The following is a 15,216-nucleotide window of genomic DNA, read 5'->3' as shown; positions in this document are numbered from 1 at the left end:
CGTGTAACGTGCTGAGACGTACAAAGTAGCCTCTTGGACCCAAACCCCACGGGAAGTCGGCCATTTTGATCTTCATTTTCACTTTCGGCAAACTTTTCGCCTTGTATTTGAACGAACTCCTCCTAGGGAATTCATCGGATCTGCTTCAAAATTTGTCAGTACAGTCAAAGTATGTTGCTGTTTAAAAGTTGTGCTATTTGTGACTGGTTGAAGCGTGGAGGCCATTTTGAATTCCGTGGTCATTTTCGGTAAATTTTTCGCCTTGTAATTGAATGAACTCCTCCTAGGGAATTTATCGGATCTACTTCAAAATTGGTCAGTGCATGCACTCAAGAAACATTCCTGATTAAAAGTTGTGCTATTTGTGACTGTACGTTAAAGGGTGTGTCCGTGGCGTGCCCTTAAAGTTGGCCAGGTTGAATCGAATGTAAAAATGTGATACCATTTCCGCATTTCTCAGACTTTCAGCGTTTTTTTGCGTTGTATTTGAACAAACTCCTCCTAGAGAATTTATCGGATCTGCTTCAAAATTAGTCAGTACAGTCAACATGTTGTTTATTAAAAGTTGTGCTATTTGTGCATGTACGTTGAAGGGCGTGTCCGTGGCGTGCCGTCAAATTTGGCCAGGTTGAATCGAATGTCAAACTGTGATGCCATTTCCGGCAATTAAGGGCTTCTGTTTTAACTAACTCCTCCTACAGATTTTATCAGATTGACTTCAAATTCGATCACTGCAATCCAGACACATTGGTGATCAAAAGTTGTGCTATTTGTGACTGTACGATCTGTCGAATTCCACTGATTGGCCATCAAACAGATAGTATCTTTAGTGTACAGTCCCACCCTGAACAGGTCCTCACAACTTCAGTGTACATGGTCCAATCTCAATGAAACTTCACGTGTTTGATAACAGTCCCGCCCTGAACATGTCTACATGACAATATTCAGACATAGTGATAGCGCCATCTACTGGCAACAGGAAGTAAGCGCTGCGTGGCGATTTTGAGCTGATTTACATGAAATTTTCATGTCGTGGTCCGCACGTGTTTTATGACGGCACGTGACGCGGCCGCAGCACACCCCGAGTTTCGTGGAGAATTTTATTTAAAGCTGCACAAGTAAATATTTTTTATATTAACATAAATTTAAATTACTATGTCTAATATGAAAGGGATCGCTCATATGACGAACCCACAGCTAATTATCACTAGATTCTGTAGTTATGCTAAAATGGAGCATTTTAGTGTCCTTCAGCTCCGTGTTTTGGTCTGCCACTTTACTGTTGCTTCACTCTCAACATTCTTGCAGGCAGCTGTTTTTTACTAAGCTCTGCTAAAACCACCGCACGCTACATATCCTGCACCAGCAACATGCTACACAATCATAGTTAGTAAATAGCTGGTGAACATAGTGGAGTATTTAGCAACTTAAAAAAACAAGAGTTGGTGGAGACCAAAAATAGAGCTAAACAGAGAGTGGTTGTTAGATTGGCCAGAGACACAACTCCAAAGGAATGCAAATGTTGCTTCATGTGTGCTAGTTCTGTAATGGGCAACTGTTTGCCTAAAGACAGCAAACTTCCCAAATGTTTAACGTTTTCTCAACATAAGTAGCATGAGAACTTGCCTAAAGCCAGATTAAAAGTCTGACCAGTCTTTTAACACCAGCTTTTAGTACTTGACAGGTTTTTTTTACCAGGTGCTACAGACACATTCTTACTGTTACTAATGATAAACACAAATTTGGAGGTGGCCCTTATTTCAACACAAGAGCCTGCTGATTGATTTATATACCGAACTGAAATGGATGGAAACCAGTGTTTGGACAAATACATACCAAAATCTAAAGCCCTGTAACTTTTGGTATGGTGCATAAACTCCGCCGCTTTTAAATAATTATCACTACTTTGCATTTATTGGGCTTAACAGCAGAGGCAGCGCTTCCTAAACCAGCTGGTAAAGTGAGGAATGCTGGGCTCCAGTGGTGGTACTGGGGAGGAGGAGGAGGAGGAGGAGGAGGAGGAGGAGGAGGGGAGGGGTGACCTCTCCTTTGCACTCAGACGACCCAACTCCATTATTAATTCCTTTTCTATTCCTTATTTGCCACAACAATGGCTTGAACATCTGGTGGAAGGCGCTCACTATACTCACTAATTCACTCCATTACCCAGTGTCTGTAGCTGTAAAACTGATGCGTGGGTCTTTTCACTTTACTCCGCAGCCCTCTAGCTCATACACCCTCAGGAACAATTTTAATCAAGTCACTCGTTCACATTTTCCGAGCCTCGTTTTTTTGCTTTTACCATCCTCATGAAATGCATTGTGTTCATTTTAATCAACTTGCTCTAGCACAATGTTATTCACAGAGGAGAGTTTTAGTGTCCTGTATTTTTGGCTTTGTTCAAACTAATTTTACACACTGTTGTGAAAGCTTTTCACCGTGTTACTTCTTCTTCTGTTACTCTCCTTTATGTCCATGTTGGTGAACCAACATCCCAATTAAGGCTTAAAACAGGTGATGCTGCTTTTTCCAAAATAGCAAAATGAGCCTATCACCGCAGTAAAAATCTTACTTGAACTGAAATGACATTTTATGCTCTGTTGCTCTCAGTTAAAGTCTCCATCCAGGCTTTAATTTGTATCTGTTATCTAAGAATATGTATGAACTACAATAACAGCTTTGCAAACAGTTATTTTGTTTACCTGCCTATTAAAAATAGTTCACTTTTTGCAGTTGTCGAACACATTTATCTTAATTTACTCAACAACTGGTGCAAATAAGTTGTTATGAATGTATCTATTCATTTCTTTATTTATATTCTCAAGAGATTTGCCTAGAGCCAGTTGTTTGAATGTTTTTAGAACACTGCATCTATCCTTCAATTCCATTTTTCTGCATAGTACTTATGAAAATACCTTCTCCAATGGATTTTCTGGTATTCATACGTAATGTGTCATGTCTCCTTTTATATCTGGGTGCCTTGAATCACTACCGTCTTTTAGAAAAGATTGCACTAATTTATAGCTTCAAGGAGAAAAACATGCCTTGAATGTTTGAGCAAGTCAGTGTCTGCCAGTCGACACACATTATGCAGTTACCTTTAAACATATTATCTCCATCAAGGACATTTTGTATTATTTTGTCTGTTTGCTTGTTTACATAGAAGAACTTGAGAATCTGGTAATTGACTTCTTTGAAATAGGTAAAAAAATGAAGCATCCTATTTTGAATGAATTGCTGCAAACAATATTTGGCGCATGTCTCTCATAATGGTCCAAAAATATTCTAGTGTTGTGCAGTCTTGACAGGGTATCTTTGAGTCCTTTATATGCATTGCTTCTGTGGTGTTTGTTGAAACTGATTATATTTTCAGTTTATCTAGTGTGTGTTCCCAATGTGTAGATTACTAGACCTTAATCTGCAAAAATGTACACAATTTATGTCTTTCAGTGAGGGTTTGAACTCTGACAAACAAATATCACACATGCTGAAAACAGCTGAAGGGCTTTATTATTATGTTTGGAACTGGTATGACTCAGCTGGGATTCATGCTCTGAATGCACATATTATAGTTAGGTGGAATATGGGACAGAGAGGAAATACATTTCTGACTCTGTAGGCCAACGATTTATGAGTCTGAGGAGTTATGAGGAGTATTTTGACTCAACATTGAGAGGCTTAGAGAATATAGAGTCATATATCACTTCCCAGAAGCTGAAACAAGAGAAGAAATAGGATACATGCATCACATTCTCACTGTCCATTCATTGACTTGTTTATGTGCCGGCCATATTTTGCAGTGGCAGACTTCGGGATTGCAAACCTCCCTGCGGCTCTGGATGTCGTCGAACATAAACTGTCTGAGTCCGAGCGCAAGAGGAGGCACGCGAAGAAAGACGACTACAACATTGAGGTGCTGCTGGCGGTGGACGACTCCGTGGTGCGCTTCCATGGCAAGGAGCATGTGCAGAATTATGTTCTCACGCTCATGAACATAGTAAGTCTGGTTTTACAGTAAAATCCTCATCAAATTGAATGCACATATTATACACATAGCCATTGAGTCTGACGCCTAATAATCAGAAGGTTGGCGGTTTGATCTCCGGCTCCACACTCTGCATGTCAAAGTGTCCTTGGGCAAGATACTGAACTCCAAATGGCTCCTGATGCTGTCATCAGTGTGTAAGTGTGTGAATGGCTTTAAGTGCAGTCTATTTACCAATCAACAAATTCTCACCACTTGCTCCCCTTTATACAAATTCCCAATATGATATTTTTTTATTATTGACTAATCGATTGATCAATAAATTGTCACGAAATTGTATTTGAAATGTTAATAGAATAAGGAATAAAAATGACCCACCACAGTTTCGTAAAATCAGAGGTCTTTTTTCGTCTGACCAACAGTCCAACAGTGACTAAACTTTGCATCTCTAGGAATGATCCTTTGTTGACATGAAACCGCTACAGCGTTTGGGGATCTTTTTTTTGTCTTTATCTTCCTATGGAGTTATTTTTTCCTCTTTGCCCTGTCTATTATCAGACCTTGCCACACTTCTCCCCAGACTCCCCTCTTTCTTTAGCTGTTTATGGATTACCGATGAGAGGGAGGAAAAAGAGAAACTTTCAGCTCATTCATTACGGGTTCCACCAGCTCCTACCACCATAATCTACTTACTGGTCCCAAATCCCCCAAGTCAGATTTTCACAGGGTGCTGGTTTCACTCTGTAACAGTTACCATTTGGACCCTGCATGGTGGTCTGATTAGCTGCACTAGACCAATTAGAAAGTTGAGTGGGAGCTGTGCAGGGCAGTCATGGAAACCAGCACCAGAAGTCCGCTCACGCTGCCAAGCTCTGCTAACATGGAATGATGTGTTTATTTAATTAGGATATTATATTCACATTCCGTCCCCAAATGTCTTCGGCAGAGAGAAATGTCTGATTTTTAATGACCAAGGCTGATTAAACTGTGAAGTGGCTGTGAGAGTGTGCTCTGTTATTGTCAGTCCTCGGTGTCTAGTGCTCTCTGATAAGCACTTACAGGTATTTCAAATCATTGGCAGGAGAGGTGAGTTTCAGGAAGTCCTTAGGGTTGAAATTGGACTGAGCTATAAAGTGAAATCAAGCAATTTCCTTAAAATAAATATCTGTATAGTCCCCTTCATGCTGAGTAGAATTTGACAAGAGAAATGTGCAACTTCCAGAAAGAAAGTTTAAACAAATGAGGGTCTAAAGTCTTTAGTTCCACTCGTAAGCCATAGGCTTGCTGTGTCTGAAAGAGCTCTGCCCACTCAAATCCCTCTGAATCCGTACTTCGTGGCTACAGAATGTGTAGTACCACCTGGAGAAACTCTCCCTGGGGGATTGATTACTGAACATCCTGTCTGCGCGAAGCCAAGGTGACGGCCGTGGTGCCTGCCGCACAATGGTTGTGTTGTTTGAGCACGGACCAGGTTTTGTCCACGTCGATGTGATGCTGTACACAAGCCAGGGACACCTAGGGCTGTAGCCCACAGCTGCTACTCTCATTTTCAGCCACAACAGTCCGATTCCAGCCCCTCCTCCTGGCTTTGTAATTATCCCTGTATACGTGGGGTTGGCCCAACCCTTAGCAGGACTCACCAAAATGTTATTTTAAAGCTTGAATGCATAGACTTGATAGTCTTATCAGGAAAAAAAAATGCAACTTCAGTGTTTACAAAAGTCGACACGGAACTTTGTAATGTTGTCCTCATTTTTTAACAGCTTTCCTGTTTTAGGTCCAACATAAACATACGCATATAGGTCAGTATGGACCAGTCTAGGAATTTGAGCTCGTAACAAATCTGGGAGAACGTGGGGTCACTTGAGTGTTCTTTACAGCATTTATTGACCTGAATAGGCTTTTGTGAATGGAATATTTGCTTAAATGCCTTGGGTGTAACCCTGCGTCCCAGAGCAAATTTGGACTTAAGCCAAGATAGCCTTCCTTCATTGACAGAGCTTTTGTTCTGCACGATCATAATTTTTACCCCGAGAAAGCTTGCTGACATGCACTTGTTGGTGTTTTAGCAAAGAGTAGCACTGTTATTCTGTTTGCCATATCTGAACCTTCTCTGCATTTTTGTCTTTTATGAGCCTGCACAAGAACAGATACTGAAAGATACTGACAGAGGCCATGTGATACCTCTGGTTTTGGCATCAGCACTGTTCACATAATGAAAACAACCCAATCCTAAGACTGAATTTAGATAATAATTAGCTCTATTGTCTCTTCTTAAATCAAGAAAACAAAGAGCAGAGATTTCATATGAAACTACTAGAAATATAAAAAGAAACTAGAGCTGCTGCTTTGACAGTGAAAACAGCCTTGGTGAGGTCTGTGTGTCATACTGCTTTCTTTTATTAGTTTATTTGTTTATACGTGATCTTTGCTATATGGATGGCTGGTTGTCCCTGGAATCCTGCAGATATGTATGCTCATATGCTGTCTCTTGGGTCAGGATTGTTATTCTGCTTATGGACAGAAATAAACATCACAGCTGTTCAGCACCTCTGCTGTAGCGTTAATGAAAACATTGAAATTGACCTCAGGGCTCTTGTGAATTATAGTGTATAGCAACACCAATTATTCGATAACCTTTGGTAGATCAGTGTTGAATTTTATTGATGGGCTGAAAAGTGATACTAAAAAGACCATGGCCAACATTGTAAACCATAAAAAAAAACGTTTGTGGCTGTTTGGAGCTTGTAATATGACTAAGAAAGTAGCCATTATTTCCACAGTACCTTTAACAGCAATTCACAAATACACATAAAAATACAAAAATCAGTTTAAAAAATGCTTTATAAAAAACATAAATTAAATAAAAACAAACATATAAATGACGTAACACAGTTGAAATAATAAACTGGATAAATGCCAGACTGTAAATATTGACACTACACTGGTACACTGAGGTTGTTCATAGCACTGTAGCAACTACAGTAAAAGCATGAGCACATACATCCAGATCTGAATATTGTTGGCACAGTGGTGAGAGAGGCACTCTATAGAAAGTTTTAAAAGCAATGAAAAGAGGCTCAAACTTATTCTAGCTGAGAATAAGGTCGCCAAGACTGTAAAAAGAAAGATGTTTTCTGTGTTTAGTGTTGGTCAGAAGCCTAGTTATTTCAATAAGGAGAGGAAGTGCAGACTAATATTTATTTAATTTTTTATTTTATTTAACAATGTAATTCTGCCAGCTTCCTCCCCAAGGACGGCACAGGAGATTCATATAGGGGATGTGGCTTTGTGGCTACGGAGATTGTGACGCGGGAGATAACACCAACCAGAGTTACAAACTGACCACCTCTCAGTGTATCCAATCCAATCCAACTTTATTTGTTAAGCACTTTAAAAACAACCAAAGATGACCAAACAGTGATGGTGATGATGAAGACCACTGTGAGGAACATAGACAGTGATGGCAACAACACTGGAAAGCCACCGTGGCAGATAACACGGACGATTTCCGACAGGGACGAGCTCGGTGTCCGGGCTGCAGACACGCTCTTCCACACAGACGTGCCCGGCGTTACACCACCTGTTGTTTATGAGCACGGCAAGTCCCCCTCCTTTCTTCATGCCGGTCGCGGTGGTGTCCCTGACGGCTCGAACCGTCTGGAAGCCGGGAATGGTGACGTTGGAGTCCGGTATCTGCTTGTGTAGCCACGTTTGTAGGGTTTAAGCCTCCTCTTCTTCATCCTCCGTTTAACCCCCGCTCTGCAGCCATAGCAAAAAACACAGGTTAAAAACACTGAAAACACACTAAAACTACAACAATGATAGGAGCTGCCATGACAGGCTGCCGAAAGAATACATGTGACACTGATCAGAGCTAACAATTCATTAGCAGCAGTCTGCTGTCAGACTCTTTGTGTCTGTGCTGGAAACACAAAGAATCCACTGGGGCTTAGACAGTCACTAGAAGCACATTCATAGCTGAGGGTGTACTCTATGCATAGTTATAGCACAACATGTAGAATTCAAATACTTTGCACTAAAATGTCAAGATTTGTACCTAAATCAATCAACAACAGTTTAGGGGTTTAGTTGCTCTTTAACAACAGAGGAAGACTTTGGCAATTAGACTCCATCTGTATGAAGTGTCTTCATTAAGCGTTTAAGCTCACATGGAGATAGACAGGAGATCAACATCCTGGAGCTAATGGTGCTGATTGGTGAGTTGTTGGATCTCTAAATCTGAAAGACAGAATGACAAAATTTCAATGATATTTAAAGAATTCAAAGGCCAATTGGCTCGAGTAATTTGGGCAGAAAGATCATAGGTCAGATATGATGATGTCAGAATTTTGAATTAAACACATAAAATGGAGTAAAGGTTTAAAGTTGTTCCATTGCGCCCACCCATGGGTTTTCTCAAGTAAAATGGCATTCATCAGGGTATCAAAGGCTGCACTTGTGATATTACAATGGTATGACAACCACACTCAAAAGAATCATTTGTGACCCGCACTGGTGCTGCTTCAGCATGGCTTTGTTGGTAAAAGCCAGATGGAAATTTGTCAAAGATATATCTTCAACTATTTCTAACAGTCGCTTGGCAACTGCCTTTTTGACAATCTTTGAAACGAAGGGTAATTTGGAGATAGTGCGGTAGTCAAGTGTTGGCTGGATACGGGCCTGCAATGGATCAAACCGAGAGTCAAAAAACAGACTCATTAATAACAGTGTCAGCAAGCTCAGGGCAATGACTCTGAAAACTCTTTAAATAATTTGGATGCTAGAAGACATGAGATCGAGGAAGTCATTTACAGTAGGTAAACAGGTTTGATTGTTTTATTTTTTCTTTAACAATTTTTTTTAAATTTACACATTAGTTTGTTGATGTAATGATATCTCATATTGTGCTTTTTAGCTGCAGCTAAAATCAACTTTTAGCTTTTATGTTGATAATAATAATTATTGATGACAAATTATTAATAAAACTAGCATGTTTAATTAATCATGCTATGATAAAGGACTTTTGCCAGAAAAATGTGCAGTCAGCATGAGAGCAATGACTTAAAGGATGAGCCTCAGGTGTGATAATGTGATTTTATATCTCCATGCAGTTAGTTCGGGGGTCCTGTATAATGTTAAAAGGTCGGTTCACTTGACTCAAAAGAATCCACACATATCCCTAACTTAACTTTAGTGGCATTTACCCAGACAGAAAGTTGTTGTTATTCTCAATCAAAGAGAATGCGATTTTGTTTGTGGTGCTCAAAGCATCCAAAAATTATATTTGGAACAGTTAATAGCAACTTGAATTTTTGAGAAACAGTGTCTCAGTTACTCTGGATAATCCATAGACTTTGCTTTCATTTCACAATTGCTGACAGTGAGGTTTTAACAGAGGTTAAGAGTCAGAGGTGCAATCAGAGTTATGTCATCACAGTTGAATGAATTAATCCAAAATTGACCCAGAATTCCAAAGTGAAATCATATAAGCTGCAGACTGTATTATTAGTTTTCTCAATAGTGTAATCTTTAACTTCAGTTCAGTGCCCACACAACAGAGTTTTAAGCTTTGTATGATTCTTGCTGAAATTGCAGAAAGTGAGAAAATATGTGTAATTTTTTGTGATTTTGGTGCACTGACCCTAGTTTTAACTTGCAAGAGCAGCTGTGCTGATATGAATGTGTTCATTTTCAATAAAAACCTTAACAGAAATATATTACTGCCACATGATGAAGATGAAAATAAATTATACGCAAATGTTACATTTATTATTTTCCAAGCTAGTAACACAACATATCAAGTTAAATTTATGCGTGTGTCACACAGTGTCAACCCACAACGTGCCTTAAAATGTTGTAAAACATATGTTTCCTCTCAGTAACAAGTTCAAAAGTCACGTGGAGAAATGTGAGGGTGCTTTGTGAGGCTAAATGACTGTTTACCAGTTGAGTCGCCCAGTTTGTTTGGCGTGTTGTTAATTACGACCCATAACCAACATGTCCCAACTAAATGACTTACTGATTTAAGGAAAACAAAATATTCACCCCTTATTTTCCTCTGAAATTGTATTTATCAACCGCAAAGTGAAGCAGTTGATTGACTTTGGGGCCCCAGAGGAGTGCCGACATGTAGCGACCATTTGAGGAAAATAAAACACACTCAAGTGGAAATTGAAGGTGGGATTTGAAGGGGGTCCTAGCTTAGACCTGGGTTAAGCATCCTCATACCACAGCATTATTATAAAGCCAAATAGCAGTTGACACATTTCTGGGTCAGGATTTTTTTGTCATTGCATAATAATGCTGGTTTCATTGGATGGTTGCCAACGTCTTAACATATTTCATCATGATTCCAGGCTTGTTGTAAGAGATGGAAAAAAAAAAAATCCCTTGTGATTAGACGTCCTGCTTCTGGAACACTGTACATCAGAAATAAAATAAAATCTGCGGAGGCAGTGAAATCGGTTTATGTGTTTTTGCATTGTGCACTATCAGAGAAGATCAGAATAAATGTTTGCTACTTGCCTCATTCAATTTCAGTTTTCAAGATATAGGTGAATTAATTGGCTGGATATTGCGCTGCTAATGAATATTTATGCCTCTGAGCAACACACAAAGAGCATTCATCTTCTCTTATTTGATTTATTGTCCCTTTATTTTACCTGGAAGTCCCACTGAGTTTAAAAATACATTTTACAAGGTAGCAGCCGTATAAAATCACAACATATTAAAAGGCGACCTATACAACATGTATCAGCCAAAAATCAGCCATTCATACACAGTAGCCTCTTGAGATAAAGAACCATATGTCTCTGTTGCCACATTTGTATGATGCCCTTTAATACATCAATGAATATGCCCAAGGTGTATAGTAGGGAAATTCAGTGTTCCCCAGACCTGTCAAAACCCGGGGGAAATTAAAAGCAACCACCTGGAGGAGGAGCGTAACTGGTTACTTCCAGAGCTGAAACAGAGAAGGCTACATAAATATGCTGAAAATTTACCCAGTATCTCTTTATAGATAAAATAATCCTATGCTGTTGTCTCTTAGTGGTCAATAATGTTAAACCCGTGAAATCACTGGGACTTTGCATTTGTACATAACAAACAAACATAGAGGTGCATGGTGCACTAAATCAGGCATGCATATATATGTAATTGTAAAAAAAAAAGTAGCTTTAACATATTTTATGCTTGAAAGGAAGTAAAGGTTCTGCTTTCACAGCATGGGAAAGCTTTATCCACCAATGTTATGTTCTTTACTTCTTCTTCGTCTCTGTGCCTTTGATTATCCTCCGTATTAACCACAAACAGATTTCTGAGAACCAAGCTATGTTTTTTTCCCCAAAGCCTTTTCCAGCCAGTTGAGTCCTTTGATTTGCATTGTTAGAGCAGCCGTAATTAACATATTAGCATCTTAAATTATTTTCAGTACCTACTTACTTTTAAACACCTATTTAGTAGTCAGTAATGTATCCCTTGGAAACTCCAGAAACTAAGGATAAACACAAGGAACTCTACTATTGTTTTGTAACCACCATTTGAAATTAAGCCCACTCTAACTGTAGCTATTTGGCTTGAGCTGAAGCACTGCGTTTTTCTGCTCACAGACTTGACACTTTTTACAGTGTTTGTATTACAGTGCTCTGCTTTAAGGACAGCCATGTGCATGATTGTCTTATTGGCCTGTACGTGTTTTGCAGGCTCAATATTGAGATGTTCTTAATCACCTTAATGCATTGTGCTTCTTTCATCTTTCAGATCAGTGACAGATGCTGTTCTTCATTTCCTTTCAGGTTGATGAAATCTACCACGATGAATCTTTGGGAACCAACATCAACATTGTCCTTGTCCGCATGATAATGGTCGGGTACCGACAGGTGAGCTATGTCGCATACTGTTATTTTCTGTATGTGGAAATATTCTTTATTCTTAAATTGGTTTTGGGTAACCTCCACAAAGTTGTCCCTAGTCTTCCTGGAGTCCACACAAAAATGATAACAATAAGAACAAACAACAATTTAAAATCAAATCAATAAAACAGGAAAACAGAAAGTAAGCTAAATATAAAACTAAGAAACTAAGTGAAATTATTCTACATATGAAAACAATTAACAAAGTAGCTTCAAATGGAAACAAAAACCAAATCACAAACACACAACACCAAAACAATATATATACTGTAAACAATATATTTTCAAAGACATTTGGTGTAGGACTATGTTTGAAACTAAACATATTTTGGCCGTATGACCCCCTGTGAAGCTTTGGCGACCACTAGTGGGGTCAACCCCCAGGTTGGAAACCACTGATTTAAACCTATGTAGATGATTACATTACTGTTACAACAGGGGGAAACAGCTAGCCTGATCTCATCCAAAAGCTAGTATGGATTAAACAAAGCTGATATAACATGTTAATAAGTGAGCTTTAGAGATGCTGGTAGGTACATTTTGTGAATTTGTTGGGCTGGCTGTTTCCCTATTTTCAGTGTTTATGCTAAGCTAAGCTAACACACGTATTTACTGTACAATTGTGAGAGTGGTATAGATCCTCTCATTTTACTCTTGACAGGAAAGGGAAAATGCTCATTTGTCAAAATGTCAAACTATTTATGAGACTGACTGCGTCAGTGCATGCATTTAAGTGGCTGGATTACAGTCGGCTTTCTGCAGTAATCTTGTTTCTTTAACATCATGTTTATGAGAAACCTGGTTTCTGTTAATTGGGGTAGGGGATTAGTGAAATCTGAGCTAGACTTCTCTCGGAGAAAGACGATTTCTTGGCCATGTATACATATATATATATAACTGGGTTTTTAAATCAGCTTTTTTTAGCATGTGCATGACAAAAACATAAGACAGAGAAAGAATCTCTTTGACAGCGGAGCAGCTGGGTGAAAAGAAAAGATCATTACATGCAGCGATGCATCCCAATGTTCATACACAATCATTTCAAGTTGGACTGAAATTGAAACACAAAGTATCTTCTTTGAATATTTGGAAGATTCAGAGCTTATGCAGTCAGCCCTATGACACACAGAGACACACAAACATCCAGAACCAGTGTATTCAAACACTACTACAAAAATAGGAGAGTGATGCTTGCAAATTTAGGTCTGAATTGAGGGGGAAAATCTTGTTTCTCTCCTATGTGGATTTACTGTAACCAGGTTACCACAAGTGCGACATGAACTGCGTGACCTGATATCTCTGAGATACCTGGTTTCTTGTGTGCATGTTAAGACACAGGTTTTATTACAGTGACACTGACTCAAATTTGCCAAAGCTCCCTCCATTTGTTTTATTTCCAAAATATTAAAATGAAAAAATAAAATACATAAGGAGAATTTACTTTTTTCATTGCATCTGGGGGCAGGCCTTGGCTGGTTTGGCTCTCTTAGCAGTGTGTAATTTGATGATGCCTCGGGTCGACTCAGTGCTGCACTCACTGTTTTATTGACAGATGCAATCTGGTATATGCCACTGTAAAAACACAGGCAAAAAAAAATCTTAACACATTCAAGATCAGTGCTAAAGAACTGGTACTTTAAGTTGAGAAGTGCATAATAGATGATTTCAGTGATTAATGATAACACCCCTCAGCACTGCGTATTGTACACTAGCTCAGTCAGTCGGATATAATATTTTGAGTAACAGTAACGGACAAATCATATGTACACAATGCAGAGCACAAACTTACTGAAACAGCAATTAGATACTTAGAAGTAGATGCCGCTTGTTTAAATAATCCATACTATATAAGAACTGCGAGGATACATTTCTTATTGTAATGTACAGTAGGTGCACATAGAGGGTGAGGTGTTAATTAGAAAAACTAAAGAAAAGCAAACAGATCTATCCATGTGTTTGTTTACTGCTGATTAAAGTCAGAAACATCTATGTTATTTGCATTTTTATTTTACTATATGTGTGGAGTGATCTGTTTTTCTATTCACATGTTGACACTTAATGAGACTATTGACAGATTTTGTTGTTAGCAGGCAGCAACATATGCAGTAATGAGGTATAATGATGCATGGTGACGGGCCTCAGTGAGTTATTTGCTGTCCATCTTTACTAAAGTGCTTGTTAATTGACATATAAGCTTGTAGCTGCCTGGAGACAGAGTATTTGACATTTGGCTTCTGCTCTCAGGTTGCCAAAGCACAGACATGCTGTTTACACAGCACCAATTATTAGATGTGAGATGAGCGCAAACATGTTGAATGTGTTGCTGGCTGGTCTGTCAGTAACTCGCTTTGCATTTCTCTTGGCCTCGTACACTCTGCATATAAGTAGTGTTGCTGTCAATCACCGTACTTTTTCATCCTTGACTGAGTTTTGTTGTTGACCTGGATGGATGTTTATAACACGGAAGAATAAACAGAAGGGGTTTTTTTTCATTTCCACTTAAAATTTATTCTGCTATTTCAGTTTCCAGAACAGTATCCATTTGAAATTGTGTTCCAAAAACCCACGGCTGGTTTGTATTCTTCAGGCACTGTCCACAGAAAAGGAGTTTAAAATCTTCTGAATTACAAGCCATAATTATTATATAATGCCTTGAAATAGTCAAGTAATAACCAAGTAAAATAGATGTGATGATGACTAATTAAACTGGCGTTTGTTATTAACATTAACAACTATTATAGATATAATGTTAAAACCTGATCATATGGCTTCATTACATTTCTAAGCTTCAGAAAAAGCTTTTTGTCACACATATGAGTACCTGAGCAAGCTTTAGTGAACTTGATGAATAAAGTCTTGTCTATGCATTTCAGCTTTACTGCTCCAATGTTTCAGGCAGTTGGTATAATGTGAATGCAATCACCATTTTTTCTTTTATGACTTTATTTTTCAGGATGTGGGACACCATTGTGATAAGTAACCATGGCGAATAGCAAAGAAAAGAAGAACAAATGAAAAGAATAACAGGATACACAACGACATCAATACATAAAAAAAATACAAACTACCCCCCCAAAAAAACAAAAACAAACCCACACCCACAATAAAAGTTACAAATATTAAATCAAAAACAATAAAGATAATGAAGAAAATATACATCTTTAAATGCCCTCCAAACCCCCTAAATCCCCACAACGTATCATTTATATATATTCAAATTTATTTGAACCGGTTCTATCACCTCCGCGCAACCAACAAAAACAGGTCACACAGTGTAAGTAAGCTTACATATTCCATTAGGGAAGTGTGCATTCT

At 38.7% G+C, this 15,216-nt stretch overlaps 1 protein-coding gene across 2 annotated transcripts in view; it reads left to right on the top strand.

Moving 5' to 3' along the window:
- Positions 1 to 15,216, top strand: part of LOC127373564 (A disintegrin and metalloproteinase with thrombospondin motifs 14) — a 54,225-nt gene that overhangs the window by 15,259 nt on the left and 23,750 nt on the right. For both annotated transcript variants that reach the window (XM_051418165.1, XM_051418164.1), the window contains exons 4-5: positions 3,801 to 3,997; positions 11,785 to 11,868. In XM_051418165.1, coding sequence (XP_051274125.1) covers positions 3,801 to 3,997; positions 11,785 to 11,868 — 281 coding nt within the window. The remainder of the gene's footprint in view (positions 1 to 3,800; positions 3,998 to 11,784; positions 11,869 to 15,216) is intronic.

This window comes from Dicentrarchus labrax, unplaced genomic scaffold (assembly GCF_905237075.1).
Source record: "Dicentrarchus labrax unplaced genomic scaffold, dlabrax2021, whole genome shotgun sequence".
Taxonomy (NCBI): Eukaryota; Metazoa; Chordata; class Actinopteri; family Moronidae; genus Dicentrarchus; species Dicentrarchus labrax.
This window is presented reverse-complemented; position numbering and strand designations above follow the sequence as displayed.